At 46.6% G+C, this 19,572-nt stretch overlaps 1 protein-coding gene across 1 annotated transcript in view; it reads right to left on the minus strand.

The window, feature by feature from the left end:
• Positions 1-19,572, minus strand: part of LOC137342332 (scavenger receptor class B member 1-like) — an 83,833-nt gene that overhangs the window by 39,937 nt on the left and 24,324 nt on the right. Inside the window, exons 4-5 of the mRNA XM_068006269.1 lie at positions 6,856-6,997; positions 5,505-5,708 (exon numbers count right to left, since the gene is read on the minus strand). Coding sequence (XP_067862370.1) covers positions 5,505-5,708; positions 6,856-6,997 — 346 coding nt within the window. The remainder of the gene's footprint in view (positions 1-5,504; positions 5,709-6,855; positions 6,998-19,572) is intronic.

Here is a 19,572-nt window from a genome sequence, read left to right on the forward strand (position 1 = left end):
GTAGGGGACAGTACAGTCGGGGGGGGGTAGACACTGTTCTCTGCAATCGTGATCAGGAGTGCCGAAGGCTGTGTTGCCTGCCCGGTGCTGGGAATAAGGACATCTCCTCGCAGCTGGAAAAGAACTCGGAGCATGAGGGGGAGGATCCAGTTGTTGTGGTTCAGGTAGGAACCAATGACTTAAGTAGAACTAGGAATGAGGTTCTGCTGAGGGAGTTTGAGGAGCTGGGGACCAAATTAAAAAATAGAACCTCAAAGTTAATAATCTCTGGATTACTACCTGAGCCAGGCGCAAATTGGCACAGGGACAAACAGATCAGAGAGTTAAATGTGTGGCTGAAAGATTGGTGTGGGAGACGGGGGTTTGAATTCATGGGGCACTGGCACCAGTACTGGGGAAAGAGGGAGCTGTTCCATTGGGACGGGCTTCACTTAAACCGGGGCTGGGACCAGTGTCCTGGTGAATCGAATAACTAGGGCGGTAGATAGGGCTTTAAACTAATGAGGGGGGTGGGTTCAGCTAAAGATAATTTTATTAGTCTAAAAAGTCAAGGCTGTAGAGCAGAGTAGTGATTTGGGTAAAAACAAGCAGAATGTGTCAGGAAGAGACAGAGAGTTTGAAAAGGTAATAGGGCATTAGTGACTAAGGTTACGTCAGTGAAAAAAGTAAAAAGTTAAAATTAAAGGCGCTGTATCTGAATGCATAAAGCTTTCGTAACAAGATAGATGAATTAATGGCATAAATAAAGATAAATCGGTTTGATCTAGTAGCCATTACTGAGACATGGGGCTTGATATTAGGAGGGAGGCTGGTTGGCAGCGGGGGGCCGAATGGGCGTGTGGGTAACGCGCCCAGTGAATTCGGGGTGCTCTGCACGCGATCGCAGCCTAATTGAAGCCACTTACCTTGGCTTCCTGGTTTTGCGCTGGAAAGCTGCGCAGCGGGCGGTCTGCGCACCCCCATCATAGGCTGTCAGCTGGAAGAGCCCTATTTAAAGGGGCAGTCCTCCACTGACTGATGCTGCAGAAAGTAGGCAAAATTACAGCATGGAGCAGCCCAGGGGGAAGGCTGCTCCCAGGTTTAATGATCTCTCACTCCAGGTCCTACTGGATGGGGTGAGGAGGAGGGGGAGGACAGAGATCTTCTCCCCGGCGGGCGGGAGGAAGTGGCCTGCCTCTGCCACCAAGGCCTGGCTCGAGGTGGCAGAGGAGGTCACCAGCACCACCAACATATCGCGCACCTGCATACAGTGCAGGAGGCGCTTCAATGACCTAAGTAGGTCAGCCAAAGTGAGTACACTTACTCATTCCCCTACACTCCGTCTGCCACATCACCGCCCCCACCCCACATCTCCTTCTGCACTGCCAACACTACTCTGTCACATCACTCCTCACACCCACTCAAACCTCATCCTCATCTTACCTGCACTTACTCACCTCGCCAGTACTCATCCCACCACTACCACTCAACTCAATCCTCATACAATCTCATGGCTCTATCTCATACTCACCCTCTCGTGCATCTCTCTCACGGCCAGCCTCACTCAACCTGCCACTACCTGTGCTGCAGCTACAGGGCATGCATCACATCTGTGCAGTAGGAAGCGTAAGGCAAACGTGTCGTGAGCATGAAGGGGATGCACAAGGGTGTTTGAGGGTTTGTCATGGTTTTTACTTATATTTGATTTATAATCAACTCACATTACATATTATATTGTCACCACTACTGCCACATCTTTGCGAATCTTGTCTGGTTTGTGCAATAATGCCCTTTCCTGAGGATCACCATGAAGACCCACAACTGATGCCATCCATTGTGTCACTGCAGAGTGGGTGTAGGTGTATTTGCAGGGCTCTTTTGCGCAGACGACTGAGAGACATCGGCGATGTCCCCGGTGGCACCCTGGAAGGATGCGGAGGAGAAGTTGTTGAGGGCAGTGGTGACTTTGACAGCGACAGGTAATAGGATGGTGCTCGGGCCAGCCGGGAGCAGCTCGGCGTGAAGGAGGCTGCAGATGTCCACGACTACATGTCAGTGACTCTGAGCCTCCGTGTGCACTGCTGCTCAGAGAGGTCCAGGAAGCTGAGCCTCGGTCTGTAGACCCTGTGACGAGGGTAGTGCCTTCTGTGATGCATCTCTCTCTGCGATTGCCCTCCCTCCTGCTGTGCAGGTGGATGTGTCACAGCACTGTGTTGTGGAGCTCCACGTGTCAGAGGTGGACGGCGTGGCCGGCGAGGCTGGTGATGCTGTTCGTCCTCTGAGGAGGTCATGACGGCAGCTACAGCGGCCCCCATCCGGAAGATGTACACCTGAGGGGGTCCGCAAGGTAGGTACATGTGTCTGGACACCGGGGTAAGTGTGCAAGTTGGTGAATTTTATTGTTAGGAGGAGGGTGGTGGAGGCCAAACTTTGTCCAAAGTGACAAAGTGGCCTCCTGCAATGAGTGAGGGTCTCCCCCCACCCACCTGTCAAATGGACCTTTGCAGCTGCCACAGGCTGATGGCTGCAACACGTCCATTTCAACTGGGAGTGTTTCCCCCAGTCTGGGAAATACGCTCAGTTGAGATGAAAATCCCACCCCTCCTAAAATATCCTACAAATCAGGTCTGCTAACGACCTGAACTATCACATTAATTGGTTTAAGTGGCATCCCATCGGCTTTAATTGCCGGCGGGAGTCCTGCATGCGGGGGCTGCGCGCGCATCACTGGGGAACCCGGAAGTGGGCGGGTTGGAGCCGGGCTCCGGACCCGCCCCTGGAATCCCCGATTTTCGGAGCCCCCCGCCACGAACCCACCCGCTCGGACGTCCAAAAATCGAGCCCATGGTTGCAGGGTGACCAAGGGTGGGAACTAAATATTCCAGGGTACTTGACTTTTAGAAAAGATAGGCAAAATGGAAAAGGTGGGGGGAGGAGCGTGGGGGGCGGGGGTGGGGGGGTCGCCCTGATAATGAAGGATGAGGTAAAGACAGTATTGAGAAAGGATCTTAGTTCAGAAAATCAGGATGTAGAATCAGTCTGGGTGGAGCTCAGAAATAACAAGGGGCAGAAAACACTGGTGGGAGTAGTTTACAGGTCCCCTAACTGGGGACAAAGTATAAATCAGGAAAATTGACTGATGACAGCACATGGGAAGGTGCTACAGGCCGTTCCTCAGATACCACAGGCCGATCCTCAGATACCACAGGCCGTTCCTCAGATACCACAGGCCGATCCTCAGATACCACAGGCCGATCCTCAGATACCACAGGCCGATCCTCAGATACCACAGGCCGATCCTCAGATACCACAGGCCGATCCTCAGATACCACAGGCCGATCCTCAGATACCACAGGCCGTTCCTCAGATACCACAGGCCGATCCTCAGATACCACAGGCCGATCCTCAGATACCACAGGCTGATCCTCAGTCACCGCTAGAGGAGCTGCCTCTCTCCAGGTCTGCGGAGTTCTCCCCTTGGGGCACTCTGGAGATGCCACTCATTCCAAGGCGCTTTTTGCAGGTTCCCAATATCCTCTCACTTGCCTACACAGATATTGGAGCATTGATATTTATTCTCCAATCAAACATATTGAAATAAAAATCTGTTTAATTACTTCTATTTAATTTGTTCTGTTGAAATAACAGAATCTCCGTTGGAAAATGAATGCGATCTGGGGATCCTGATTGACAATAAATTGAAGCGATTGCACTATTGCCCAGTGGCAGAGAGTGAAGCAAATCAGATGTTGGGATGTATTAAATGGTCAATATTGAGCCAAAAGAGTACGGTAATCCTGACACTTTATAAATCATTGGAGCGACCACACACAGAATACTGCGTACAGCTCTTGTCCCCACAGTACAAAAAGGATATTGCAGCTATTGATAGGATACAGAAGAGCAACTAGAATGATTGAGGGGATGGAGGGATTGGATTATGAGGAGTGATTATGTAAATTGGGCATCTTCTCACTCCGCAGCCTTCAACATGTCATCAATGAGGACAAACACCTCGCTATGGCCATCCCCACACCTCCACTACTCGCCTTTAAACAGCCACCCAACCTCAAACAGACCATCGTTCGCAGCAAATTACCTAGCTTTCAAGAGAACAGCGTCCACGACACCACACAACCCTGCCACGGTAACCTCTGCAAGACATGCCAGATCATCGACACAGATACCACCATCACACGAGAGGACACCACCCACCAGGTGCATGGTTCATACTCCTGTGACTCGGCCAACGTTGTCTACCTCATACGTTGCAGGAAAGGATGCCCCAGAGCATGGTACATTGGCGAGACCATGCAGACACTGCGACAACGGATGAACGGACACCGCGCAACAATCGCCAAACAGGAGGGTTCCCTCCCAGTCGGGGAACACTTCAGCAGTCATGGACATTCATCCACCGATCTTCGGGTAAGCGTACTCCAAGGCGGCCTTCGAGACACACGACAACGCAAAATCGTCGAGCAGAAATTGATAGCCAAGTTCCGCACCCATGAGGACGGCCTCAACCGGGATCTTGGGTTCATGTCACGCTACACGTTACCCCACCAGCGAACAAATGTTATCTGTTTTTAATATAACGGGTCAGTTGCTGTCTTTTCTATGTTTCTACCTCTCTATCTCTGTTTTTTTTGTTTGTTGTTTTTTTTTTGGTGATTTGTATATTCTGTGAGACCTGGCAGGTAACACCTGTCTGTCTGCACACTGATTGCCTTGGCAACGGGCAGTTGAAAAAACTGTCTGTACTCACCAAGCATTGTTCTGTGAATTATAAATGCGATTTCATTTCGAGGATTTCATTTTCACATTTTCACCTGACGAAGGAGGAAGCCTCCGAAAGCTTGTGAATTTAAAATAAAATTGCTGGACTATAACTTGGTGTTGTAAAATTGTTTACAATGGAAAAGAGAAGGTTGAGAGGCTACATGATTGCTGTTTTTTGGTTTATAAAGGGACCATGATAAGCTGTTTCACCTTGTCCAGTACAGTAGAACCAGAGGACACGGCCTGCGCCTGAAGGGGGTAAATTCAAAACTAATCTGCAGAAACATTATTTCAGTGAGCGAGTGGTCAATCTATGGAACAAGCTCCCCGGGGAGTTGGTGGAAGCAGTTCGTATTGAATCAAATACAAATTAGAGAGACTTCTTTCAGAAAATAACATTTTGGGGTACAGTATATGAGTAATTTGAGACGACATGTGGTGAGTATAAGAGGTTTGGGATGAACAAGTGACTTTGGACTTATGGTTCCCAAAGCTCTCCACCATTGGGGATTTTCCTCGCCTCATGTCTGGGTCTGTTGTAGACTCTTTGATAGAGATTGATTGCTATGATTAGTCAACAACTCCATTATCATTGTATCGGCAACTACCAGGATGGTAGAAGGTGAACTGGGTGGACCCTGGTCTTTTCTCGTCCAGCAATTCTTATGTTCCGTGTTTGATCATTTTACTAAATTTTGAAACCTACAAACTCTTCCTACCTGCACCTGACGAGTGATACTCACATCTGCAAACAAACCATATTTGTCCTTAAAGGGGAGGAGGTTTGGGAAGAGTTTTTTAAGGAAGTTAATAAGTTCGTCATCATATCCCCACATTATCTCCTGTACAGTCTTTTTGAAGAAAGCCGTCTGATTAAACTCCTTCATGGCAGCATTGAACATGACCTTCATGAATGGAGAGAGTTTCTCAGCCAATATTGCCACGCCCTAAAGTTAAAACAAACAACAATATTTAAAAATATTAGTAGATGATATAAACTCATGAGTCATTTGTTGAGACCAGCAGTGAATTTGGTGCATGTGATACCAGATTCTAAAGAAAATGCAGGAGTCTAAGCAGACACTGCAGTTTTAGGTTGGGAAGGAGAATGTATTTTAAATACAGTATCACAGGCATTGAAAGAAAGAATGTGATTTATATAGCATCATAATGTAGAAATAACCCAATGCATCACAGAGGAGTGAGGGGAACAGATAATTTATAGGTCGGACTTATTTCAGGCATTCTTGGGCGCATGTTGTTGGTGCCTGAAATTGGTCCTCAATGCACCCATTTTACGCCCGTTATCCCACAGGTTTTAAAGAGGGTCTTAAAAGGAGAAGTGGAAGGTGGGGATCTGAAGGAATTTAGGGACACCATTGCAGAGAGTGGGACCTGGGTGACTGCAGGCACAGCCTCCGGGTGGAGCAAAGGAAGGCGAGATACCAATAAGGCCAGAATCTGGATCATCTTCCTTTGTGCCAGATATGATCAGCTATCCAATTAGTCCCATTCCCCTGCTCTTTCCCCAGAGCCCTGAACTTTTTTCCTTTCAAGTATTTATCCAATTCCCTTTTGAAAGTTATTATTGAATCTGCTTCCACCACCCTTTCAGGCAGTGTGTTCCAGATCATAACAACTCGGTGTGTAAAAAAATTTCTCATCTCTCCTCTGGATTTTTTGCCAATGATCTTAAATCTGTGTCCTCTGGTTACCGACCCTCCTGCCAGTGGAAACAATTTCTCCCTATGTGCTCTATCAAAACCCTTCATGATATTGAACACCTCTATTAAATCTCCCCATAACCTTCTCTGTTCTAAGGAGAACAAACCCAGAGTCTCCGGTCTCTCCACATAACTGAAGTCTCTCATCCCTGGTACCATTCTAGTAAATCTCCTTGGCACCCTCTCCAATATCCAAGTATTATTTCAGCAGGCCATAAGTATATTATTTTCAAAAATCCTCAGAGTTTGTCCACTCACATGTAAATTTATTGAGGTTTGTGAACCTGTAATATTATTAATCAACATCTGCATTGGATTCTGTCGCTGCCGTCATTTAAATCTTATTCAGCCTGACGTGGTTGAGACCTACCAAAGCAAGCATGTTGGGCAAGACAAGTTCATCACTTTCATTCCCAGCTGACCGTTCAGGATCAAAATGAAACTGGCGATATACACGATATGAAACGGTGTAATTCTCATTAAAGGTTATGTTGCCTTTTGGTCTGTACTCTCTGTAAAATGAGAAACTAGTGTCAATTATTACAATATTTACCTTTTATTTCCAAGTTTTATTAAATATTCAATTTTAATGTTTTTCAGCCATTAGGGACAAAGGACAATTTATCCTATCAGTTTATGCAAAGACTGCAATGCAGTTAATCATGTACAGGGTAAGTATCTCACTGTATTCCCCTGTACTAATCAAAATAACAGTCTCTAATGAGCCTAATGAGAACTTCTAATCCTTCTTGGAGGTTTGAATGGTGTTGATGTGTGATGTGCTCACGTTAGGAGGGTCTCTAGCTCACAAATTAGCACAATTCACCAAGTTGCTCCTGACCCAAAGTCAGGTTTTTAAGAGGCAACGAAGTTGTGATGAAGACGACTTTGGTATCTTGACCGCCTGACAGCAGTCCTGTACAGATGCTTCATGGGCAACATCACTGAATGCCAGCTCATGCCGTCTGCATATCCAATGAAGACATCACAACTTTTTGTATATTCATTCTCGGGATGTGGGTGTCACTGGCAAGGCCGGCATTTATTGCCCATCCCTAGTTGTCCCTTGAGAAGGTGGTGATGGACCTTTTTCTTGAGCCGCTGTAATCTGTGTGGTGAAGGTGCTCCCACAGTGCTATTAGGTAGGAGGTTCCAACATTTTGATCCAGCGACGATGAAGGAACAGTGATAAATGTCCACGTCGAGATGGTGTGCGACTTGGAGGGGAACTTGGAGGTGATGGTGTTCCCATACACCTGCTGCCCTTGTCCTTCTAGATGGTAGAGGTCGCAGGTTTGGGAGATGCTGCCGAAGAAGCTTTGGCGCGTTGCTGCGTTGCTGTAGATGGTACACACTGCAGCCACAGTGCGCCAGTGGTGGAGGGAGTGGATGTTTAAGCTAGTGGATGGAATGTCGATCAAGCAGACTGCTTTGTCCTGGATGTTGTCGAGCTTCTTCAGTGCTGTTCAAGTAGAGAGTATTCCATCACAGTCCTGGCTTCTGTCTTGTAGGTGGTGGAGAGGCTTTGGAGAGTCAGGAGGTGAGTCACTTGCCACAGAATACACAGCCTCTGACCTGCTCTTGTAGCCACAGGATTTATGTGGCTGGTCCAGTTAAGTTTCTGGTCAATGGTGACCCTCAGGATGTTGATGGTGGGGGATTCGGCGATGGTAATGCCATTGAATGTCAAGGGGAGGTGGTTAGACTCTCTCATGTTGGAGATGGCCATTGCCTGGCACTTGTCTGGCGCGAATGTTACTTGCCACTTATTAGCCCAAGCCTGGATGTTGTCCAGGTCTTGCTGCATCTGGGCACGGACTGCTTCATTATTTGAAGGGTTGCGAATGGAACTGAACACTGTGCAATCATCAGCGAACATCCCCATTTCTGACCTTATGATGGAGGGAAGGTCATTGATGAAGCAGCTGAAGATGGTTGGGCCGAGGACACTGCCCTGAGGAACTCCTGCAGCAATGTCCTGGGACTGAAACGTTTGGCCTCCAACAACCACAACCATCTTCTTTTGTGCCAAGTTCGATGAGACAGCATCTTCTGGAAGATCTTTACAGGAAGATGAGCTGACTTTCAAATATTTGTTCCCCTTGTTGGGCTTTTCTGCATAAGAGCAAACGGTGCATAGTGTGGTGATTTTTCTTGTTGGACAGACAAAAGCACAGGTTTTGATTCAGCAAGCTTGGGTTGTATAATGCTTTTGAGTATCAAAATTTTGGGTTTTTATAGATCTCTTTTGCAGCACTCTTCCCACTCGATGGTCGAATAGTCCTTTCCATACACAGATCTTGGCTGCAACCTGTACTTTTTTTTTTACTGTTATCAGTATAAATGTACACCCATGATCATCTGGATTAAACATAGCCTCATGCCAAGCTACTAATCTCCCTTTGGAATATTAACAACTCCCATTTATATGTCACCTTTAATGTAAAACATGGCTCAAGACACTTACATAGTAAGTTATAACACGGAAACATAGGAACAGGAGGAGGCCAATGAGCCCCTCGAGCCTGCTCCGCCAGATCCGTCTGCTTAGACCATTGCTGATCTGTACCTAAAGTCTAATTTTACGCCTTTGCTCCATTTCCTTTGATACCTTTACCTAAGAAAAATCTCAGTCTTAAAAGCTCCAATTGATCCACAGCATCCACAGCTATTTGGAGAAGATAATTCCAGATTTCTACTACCCTTTGTGTGAAGAAGTGCTTCCTGATTTCGCTCCTGAAAGGCTTAGGTCTAATTTTAAGATTATGTCCCCTTGTTCTGAATTCCCACACCTGAGGAAATAGGTTCTCTGTATCTGCCCTATCCAATCCTTTTAATATTTTAAACACCTTGATCAGATCAACCCTCAATCTTCTAAACTCAAGGGAATACAAGGCAATTTTATGCAACCCGTCCTCATAATTTAACCCTCCAAGCCCTGGTATCATTCTGGTGAATCTGCGCTGCACCCCCTCCAAGGCCAATATATCCTTCCTGAGGTGCGGTGCCCAAAACTGAACACAGTCTCCAGATAGGGTCTGACCAAGGCTCTGTACAGCTGAAGCATAACTTCCCCCACTTTGTATTTCAGCCTCCTTGAGATAAAGGCCAACATTCCAATAGCCTATTTGATAGATTTTTGTACTTGTCTACTAGCTTTTAATGGCTTATGTACTTGGACTCCTGAATCTCTTTGCTCCTCTACAGTTCCTAATTTATCACCATTTAGCTGCATCACCAGCCAAACTGTTCCAGTACAGCTACATCTACCCGACAATGTGGAAAATTGCCCAGGTATGTCCTGTCCACAAAAAGCAGGACAAATCCAATCCGGCCAATTATCGCCCCATCAGTCTACTCTCAATCATCAGCAAAGTGATGGAAGTGCTATCAAGCAGCACTTACTCACCAATAACCTGCTCAGTTTGGGTTCCGCCAGGACCACTCGGCTCCAGACCTCATTACAGCCTTGGTCCAAACATGGACAAAAGAGCTGAATTCCAGAGGTGAGGTGAGAGTGACTGCCCTTGACATCAAGGCAGCATTTGACCGAGTGTGGCATCAAGGAGCCCGAGTAAAATTGAAGTCAATGGGAATCAGGGGGAAAACTCTCCAGTGGCTAGAGTCATACCTAGCACAAAGGATGATGGTAGTGGTTGTTGGAGGCCAATCACCTCAGCCCCAGGACATTGCTGCAGGAGTTCCTCAGGGCAGTGTCCTAGGCCCAACCATCTTCAGCTGCTTCATCAATGACCTTCCCTCCATCATAAGGTCAGAAATGGGGATGTTCGCTGATGATTGCACTGTGTTCAGTTCCATTCGCAACCCCTCACATAATGAAGCAGTCCATGCTTGCATGCAGCAAGACCTGGACAACATCCAGGCTTGGGCTGATAAGTGGCAAGCTAACTTAAGGGTTAAGTCATGGCAGGAGATCCCAGAGCCGTGTCATGTTCCTCTTGTGGGATGTGGGAATTCAGGGATCCTTCCTGTGTCCCTGGTTCCTTCACCTGTGGGAAGTGTGTCCAGCTGCAGCTATTGTTTGACCGCTTGACGGCTCTGGAGCTGCGGATGGACTCACTTTGGAGCATCCGCGATGCTGAGGAAGTTGTGGAAAGCACGTTCAGTGAGTTGGTCACACCACAGATAAAAATTACTGAGGGAGATAGTGAATGGGTGACCAACAGACAGAGGAAGAGTAGGAAGGCAGTGCAGGGGTCCCCTGCGGTCATCTCCCTCCAAAACAGGTATACCGTTTTGGATACTGTTGTGGGAGATGGCTCACGAGGGGAAGGTGGCAGCGGCCAGGTTCATGGCACCGTGGCTGGCTCTGCTGCACAGGAGGGCAGGAAAAAGAGTGGCAGAGCTATAGTGATGGGGGACTCGATTGTAAGGGGAATAGACAGGCGTTTCTGCGGACGCAACCGAGACTCCAGGATGGTATGTTGCCTCCCTGGTGCAAGGGTCAGGGATGTCTCGGAGCGGCTGCAGGACATTCTGGAGGGGGAGGGTGAACAGCCAGTTGTCGTGGTACATATAGGTACCAACGATATAGGTAAAAAAACAGGATGAGGTCCTACAAGCTGAATTTAGGGAGTTAGGAGTTAAACTAAAAAGTAGGACCTCAAAGGTAGTAATCTCAGGATTGCTACCAGTGCCACGGGCTAGTCAGAGTAGGAATGACAGGATAGCTAGGATGAATACGTGGCTTGAGAGATGGTGCAAGAGGGAGGGATTCAAATTCCTGGGCCATTGGAACCGGTTCTGGGGGAGGTGGGACCAGTACAAATTGGACGGTCTGCATCTGGGCAGGATTGGAACCAATGTCCGAGGGGGAGTATTTGCTCGTGCTGTTGGGGAGGGTTTAAACTAATGTGGCAGGGGGATGGGAACCGATGCAGGAAGTCAGTGGGAAGTAAAGTGGTGACAGAAACAAAAGGCAGTAAGGGAGAGTGTACAAAACATGACCGGACAGATGGTCTGAGAAAGCAGGGCAAAGACCAAGGGAAGTCTAGATCAAACTGCATTTATTTCAATGCAAGAAGTCTGATGGGCAAGGCAGATGAACTCAGGGCATGGATGGGTACATGGGACTGGGATGTTATAGCTATTACTGAAACATGGCTAAGGGAGGGGCAGGACTGGCAGCTCAATGTTCCAGGGTACAGATGCTATAGGAAAGATAGAGCAGGAGGTAAGAGAGGAGGGGGAGTTGCGTTCTTGATTAGGGAGAACATCACGGCAGTAGTGAGAGGGGATATATCCGAGGGTTCGCCCACTGAGTCTATATGGGTAGAACTGAAAAATAAGGGAGAGATCACTTTGATAGGATTGTACTACAGACCCCCAAATAGTCAACGGGAAATTGAGGAGCAAATATGTAAGGAGATTACAGACAGCTGCAAGAAAAATAGGGTGGTAATAGTAGGGGACTTTAACTTTCCCAACATTGACTGGGACAGCCATAGCATTAGGGGCTTGGATGGAGAGAAATTTGTTGAGTGTATTCAGGAGGAATTTCTCATTCAGTATATGGATGGCCCGACTAGAGAGGGGGCAAAACTTGACCTCCTCTTGGGAAATAAGGAAGGGCAGGTGACAGAAGTGTTAGTGAGGGATCACTTTGGGACAAGTGATCATAATTCCATTAGTTTTAAGATAGCAATGGAGAATGATAGGTCTGGCCCAAAAGTTAAAATTCTAAATTGGAGAAAGGCCAATTTTGATGGTATTAGACAGGAACTTTCAGAAGTTGATTGGGAGAGTCTGTTGGCAGGCAAAGGGACGTCTGGTAAGTGGGAGGCTTTCAAAAGTGTGTTAACCAGGGTTCAGGGTAAGCACGTTCCTTATAAAGTGAAGGGCAAGGCTGGTAGAAGTAGGGAACCTTGGATGACTCGGGAGATTGAGGTCCTAGGCAAAAAGAAGAAGGAGGCATATGACATGCATAGACAGCTGGGATCAAGTGGATCCCTTGAAGAGTATAGAGATTGCCGGAGTAGAGTTAAGAGAGAAATCAGGAGGGCAAAAAGGGGACATGAGATTGCTTTGGCAGATAAGGCAAAGGAGAATCCAAAGAGCTTCTACAAATACATAAAGGGCAAAAGAGTAACTAGGGAGAGAGTAGGGCCTCTTAAGGATCAACAAGATCATCTATGTGCGGAACCACAAGAGATGGGTGAGATTCTAAATGAATATTTCACATCGGTATTTACGGTTGAGAAAGGCATGGATGTTAGGGAACTTGGGGAAATAAATAGTGATGTCTTGAGGAGTGTACATATTACAGAGAGGGAGGTGCTGGAAGTCTTAACGCGCGTCAAGATAGATAAATCTCCGGGACCTGATGAAATGTATCCCAGGATGTTATGGGAGGTTAGGGAGGAAATTGCGGGTCCCCTAGCAGAGATATTTGAATCATCCACCGCTACAGGTGAGGTGCCTGAAGATTGGAGGGTAGCAAATGTTGTGCCTTTGTTTAAGAAGGGCGGCAGGGAAAAGCCTGGGAACTACAGACCAGTGAGCCTGACATCTGTAGTGGGTAAGTTGTTAGAGGGTATTCTGAGAGACAGGATCTACAGGCATTTGGAGAGGCAGGGACTGATTAGGAACAGTCAGCATGGTTTTGTGAGAGGAAAATCATGTCTCACGAATTTGATTGATTTTTTTGAAGGGGTAACCAAGAAGATAGATGAGGGCTGTGCAGTAGACGTGGTCTACATGGACTTTAGCAAAGCCTTTGACAAGGTACCGCATGGTAGGTTGTTACATAAGGTTAAATCTCACGGGATCCAAGGTGAGGTAGCCAATTGGATACAAAATTGGATTGACGACAGAAGACAGAGGGTGGTTGTCGAGGGTTGTTTTTCAAACTGGAGGCCTGTGACCAGCGGTGTGCCTCAGGGATCAGTGCTGGGTCCGCTGTGTTTTGTTATTTATATTAATGATTTGGATGAGAATTTAGGAGGCATGGTTAGTAAGTTTGCAGATGACACCAAGATTGGTGGCATTGTGGACAGTGAAGAAGGTTATCTAGGATTGCAACGGAATCTTGATAAATTGGGCCAGTGGGCCGATGAATGGCAGATGGAGTTTAATTTAGATAAATGTGAGGTGATGCATTTTGGTAGATCGAATCGGGCCAGGACCTACTCCGTTAATGGTAGGGCGTTGGGGAGAGTTATAGAACAAAGAGATCTAGGAGTACAGGTTCATAGCTCCTTGAAAGTGGAGTCACAGGTGGATAGGGTGGTGAAGAAGGCATTCAGCATGCTTGGTTTCATTGGTCAGAACATTGAATAGAGTCATAGAGTCATAGAGTTATACAGCACGGATGGAGGCCCTTCGGCCCATCGTGTCCGCGCCGGCCATCAGCCCTGTCTACTCTAATCCCATATTCCAGCATTTGGTCCGTAGCCTTGTATGCTATGGCATTTCAAGTGCTCATCCAAATGCTTCTTGAATGTTGAGGGTTCCTGCCTCCACAACCCTTTCAGGCAGTGAGTTCCAGACTCCAACCACCCTCTGGGTGAAAAAGTTCTCTCAAATCCCCTCTAAACCTCCCGCCTTTTACCTTGAATCTATGTCCCCTTGTTATAGAACCCTCAACGAAGGGAGGAGTTGGGATGTCTTGTTGAAGTTGTACAAGACATTAGTAAGGCCACACTTGGAATACTGTGTACAGTTCTGGTCACCCTATTATAGAAAGGATATTATTAAACTAGAAAGAGTGCAGAAAAGATTTACTAGGATGCTACCGGGACTTGATGGTTTGACTTACAGGGAGAGGTTAGACAGACTGGGACTTTTTTCCCTGGAGAGTAGGAGGTTAAGGGGTGATCTTATAGAAGTCTATAAAATAATGAGGGGCATAGATAAGGTCGATAGTCAAAATCTTTTCCCAAAGGTAGGGGAGTCTATAACGCCCTACCATTAACGGAGTAGGTCCTGGCCCGATTCGATCTACCAAAATGCATCACCTCACATTTATCTAAATTAAACTCCATCTGCCATTCATCGGCCCACTGGCCCAATTTATCAAGATTCCGTTGCAATCCTAGATAACCTTCTTCACTGTCCACAATGCCACCAATCTTGGTGTCATCTGCAAACTTACTAACCATGCCTCCTAAATTCTCATCCAAATCATTAATATAAATAACAAAACACAGCGGACCCAGCACCGATCCCTGAGGCACACCGCTGGTCACAGGCCTCCAGTTTGAAACACAACCCTCTACAACCACCCTCTGTCTTCTGTCGTCAATCCAATTTTGTATCCAATTGGCTACCTCACCTTGGATCCCGTGAGATTTAACCTTATGTAACAACCTACCATGCGGTACCTTGTCAAAGGCTTTGCTAAAGTCCATGTAGACCACGTCTACTGCACAGCCCTCATCTATCTTCTTAGTTACCCCTTCAAAAAAATCAATCAAATTCGTGAGACATGATTTTCCTCTCACAAAACCATGCTGACTGTTCCTAATCAGTCCCTGCCTCTCCAAATGCCTGTAGATCCTGTCTCTCAGAATACCCTCTAACAACTTACCCACTACAGATGTCAGGCTCACTGGTCTGTAGTTCCCAGGGTGGTGAGTGTCTGGATCGAGCTGCCAGAGGCAGTAGTAGAGGCGGGTACAATTTTGTCTTTTAAAAAGCATTTGGACAGTTACATGGGTAAGATGGGTATAGAGGGATATGGGCCAAATGCAGGCAATTGGGACTAGCTTAGTGGTATAAACTGGACGACATAGACATGTTGGGCCGAAGGGCCTGTTTCCATGTTGTAAACTTCTATGATTCTATGATTCTAAGTAACATTCGCGCCAGACAAGTGCCAGGCAATGACCATCTCCAATAAGAGAGAGTCTAACCACCTCCCCTTGACATTCAACGGCATTACCATCACCGAATCCCCTGCCATCAACATCCTGGGGGGTCACCATTGACCAGAAACTTAACTGGACCAGCCACATAAATACTGTGGCTAGAAGAGCAGGTCAGAGGCTGGGTATTCTGCAGCGAGTGATTCACCTCCTGACTCCCCAAAGCCTTTCCACCATCTACAAGGCACAAGTCAGGAGTGTGATGGAATACTCTCCACTTGCCTGGATGAGTGTAGCTCCAACAACACTCAAGAAGCTCAACACCATCCAGGACAAAGCAGCCCGCTTGATTGGCATCCCATCCACCACCCTAAACATTCACTCCCTTCACCACCGGCGCACTGCAGCAACTCGCCAAGGCTTCTTCGACAGCACCTCCCAAACTCGCGACCTCTACCACCTAGAAGGACAAGGGCAGCAGGTGCATGGGAACAACACCACCTGCACATTCCCCTCCGAGTCACACACCATCCCGACTTGGAAATATATCGCCGTTCCTTCATCGTCGCTGAGTCAAAATCCTGGAACTCCCTTCCTAACAGCACTGTGGGAGAACCGTCACCACACGGACTGCAGTGGTTCAAGAAGTCGGCTCATCACCACCTTCTCAAGGGCAATTAGGGATGGGCAATAAATGCCGGCCTCGTCAGCGACGCCCACATCCCCTGAATAAATTTTTTTTAAAATTCGAAAATACTAATTAAGGAAGTTGTAGCAGGACAAAATAAAATCAAGGAGAGTCAACATGGTTTTATGAAAGGGAAATCGTGTTTGACAAATTTATTAGGGTTCTTTGAGGAAGTAACGAGTACCTCATCAAAAAACCCAATCAAGCATAGAATATAAGAGCAAGGAGGTTATGATGGAGCTGTATAAAACACTGGTTAGGCCACAGCTGGAGTACTGTGTGCAGTTCTGGTCACCACACTACAGGAAGGATGTGATCGCTTTGGAGAGGGTGCAGAGGAGATTCACCAGGATGTTACCAGGGCTTGACCACTTCAGCTATGAAGAGAGACTGGGAAGATTGGGTTTGTTTTCCTTGGAGCAGAGGAGGCTGAGGGGGGACATGATTGAGGTGTACAAAATTATGAGGGGCACAGATAGGATGGATACTAAGGAGCTTTTTCCCTTCGTTGAGGGTTCTATAACAAGGGGACATAGATTCAAGGTAAAAGGCGGGAGGTTTAGAGGGGATTTGAGAAAGAACTTTTTCACCCAGAGGGTGGTTGGAGTCTGGAACTCACTGCCTGAAAGGGTTGTGGAGGCAGGAACCCTCACAACATTCAAGAAGCATTTGGATGAGCACTTGAAATGCCATAGCATACAAGGCTACGGACCAAATGCTGGAATATGGGATTAGAGTGGACAGGGCTTGATGGCCGGTGTGGACACGATGGGCCGAAGGGCCTCTATCCGTGCTGTATAACTCTATGACTCTATGACTCTAAGTTCGTTAAACACGATTTGTCTTTAACAAATGTGTGCTGGCTTTCCTTAATTAATCCACACTTGTCCAAGTGACTATTAATTTTGTCCCAGATTATCGTTTCTAAAAGTTTCCCCACCACCGAGGTTAAACTGACTGGCCTGTAGTTGCTGGGTTTATCCTTACACCCTTTTTTGAACAAGGGTGTAACATTCGCAATTCTCCAGTCCTCTGGCAGCATCCCCAGATCCACGGATGTTGGGAAGATTATGGCCAGTACCTCTGCAATTTCCACCCTTACTTCCCTCAGCAACCTAGGATGCATCCCATCCGGACCGGGTGCCTTATCTATTTTAAGTACAGCTGGTCTTTCTAGGACCTCTTTTTTAACAATTTTTAGCCCATCCAGTATCTCAACCACCTCCTCTTTTACTGTGACTTTGGCAGCATCTTCTTTCTTGGTAAAGACAGATGCAAAGTACTCATTTAGTACCTCAGCCATGCCCTCTGCCTCCATGAGTAGATCTCCTTTTTGGTCCCTAATCATCCCCACCCCTCCTCTCACTACCCGTTTTCTATTTATATGCCAATAGAAGACTTTTGGATTCCCTGGAAGTTAATTCCAAAATCTCACAACTCTCTGAGAAGAAGTGTCTCCTGGGCTCTGGTCTAAATCTTTTACATTTAATTTTGTATCAATGGCCCCTCGTTCTAGACCCCTCAACTGCTGGAAACAGTCTCCTTCTATCTAACCAGTCCCATCCTTTCATCATTTTAAACACTTCTATCATATTGCCCCATAATTTGTGTTGCTGTTTTAATGAAAAAAGATACAATTTTCAAGACTTTTTTCATATTTCTATTTCCTCACACCAGGCAGCATCCCAGTGAATTCATGTTGTACCCTCTCTAAAGCCTCAATATCATTCCTCCAGTGTGGATCCCAATAGTGCACACACTCCTCTCACTGAGGCCTTTAGGTTTTATAGAGGCTCATCATTACCTCTTGGCTTTTATATTCCAAACCTAGAGATAAAACCTAGAATTCGTTTAACTTTTGTACAGCCTTGTCCCCCTGAGGTGCTGCCTTTAATGTCTTGTGAACCTGTTTCCCCAAATCCCTCTGTGCTTCCCACAGCTCTGAACGCACTCCAATTCACAGTATCATTACTGCTGTTAGTTTTTTTGCCAAAATGTACCATCTCACACTGATATTGAACTCCTTCGGCCACGTTTTAGGCCATTTCCCATCTTATGTCCCTTTGCAGCTTTATTGGATCTTCTATAGAATTAACTATTCCTCCCATTTTGGTATCATCTGCAAATTTTGATAACTCCTTCCAGGCCAAAATCCAAATCATTGATATAAATGGTGACCAGAAATGACCACAGAACTGAACCCTTTGGGACACCATTATCCACTTCCATCCATTTTGAAAAACTGCCCGTAGTTCTTACTCTTTTTTCTTCCTGCTAACCAATTTTTAATCCCGTTTTCTATTCTCCTGCTAATTCCATTCTCTTTAATCTTCTCCAGTAATCTCCCATAATAGATGCATGGGAGAGGGATGCAAAGCCAGGAAGAGAAAGATTAGGAGAGGTGGTCAAAAGCTTGATTGAAGAGATGGACTTTGAGGAGGGTTTTAAAGGAGGAGTGAGAAGTGAAAAATCAGAGAGGCTTAAGGAGGGAATTCCAGAAATTTGGATTGAGGCAGCTGGCAGTCTATGCCATGATTGGTGAGTCAAAGGAAGGGGTTTCACAAAAGGCCAGAGGCAGAGGAACAGTGTGTTCAGGGAGGAGGGATAAAACTGGAGGAGGGTTCAGAGATAAAGTGGAGCCAGGAGATGGAGGGATTTAAAAATGTGGACAATTTGGAGTTTATGAAGGGCAGCCGAGAAAGCATTAGAATAGTCAAATCTGGAGGTGACAAAGGCATGGATGAGAGTTCCAGCAGTGGAGGAGCTGAGGTAGGGGTGGAGGTGGAATTAAGTAATCTTTGTGATGCAGAGGATACTCAGCTTAAGGACATCAAGGTTGTGAACTATCTGGTTCAGCCTGAAACCATAGCTGAGGAAAGGGATGGAATCAACAGTAAAAGCGCTGAGTTTGTGATGGGGCTGAAGACGATGGATTTAGGTCTTCTCAATGTTGGGTCAGAGGAAGAACATAAGAAATAGGAGCAGGAGTCGGCCATATGGCCCCTCGAGCCTGCTCCGCCATTCAATCAGATCATGGCTGATCTTCAACCTCAACTCCACTTTCCCACCTGATCTCCATTTTCCTTGATTCCCCTAGGGTCCAAAAATCTATTGATCTCAGCTTGAATATATTTAATGACTCAGCATCCACAGCCCTCTGGGGTAGAGAATTCCAAAGATTTACAACCCTCTGCGTGAAAAAATTCCTCCTCATCTCAGTCTTGAATGGCCGACCCCTTATCCTGCGACTATGCCCCTTAGTTCTAGACTCTCCAGCCATGGGCAAACAATCTCTCAGCATCTACCCTATCAAGCCCCCTCATAATCTTATATGTTTCAATGAGATCCCCTCTCATTCTTCTAAACTCCAGAGAGTATAGGCCAATTCTACTCAACCTCTCCTCATACGACAACTCTCTCATCCCAGGAATTAATCTAGTGAACCTTCGTTGCACTGCCTCCAAGGCAAGTTTATCCTTCCTTAGATAAGGAGACAAAAACTGTACACAGTACTCCAGGTGTGGTCTCATAAAAGCCCTGTACGACTGTAGTAAGACTTCCTTACTCTTGTACT

The sequence above is a fragment of the Heptranchias perlo genome, chromosome 25, assembly GCF_035084215.1.
Source record: "Heptranchias perlo isolate sHepPer1 chromosome 25, sHepPer1.hap1, whole genome shotgun sequence".
NCBI classification, from domain to species: domain Eukaryota; kingdom Metazoa; phylum Chordata; class Chondrichthyes; order Hexanchiformes; family Hexanchidae; genus Heptranchias; species Heptranchias perlo.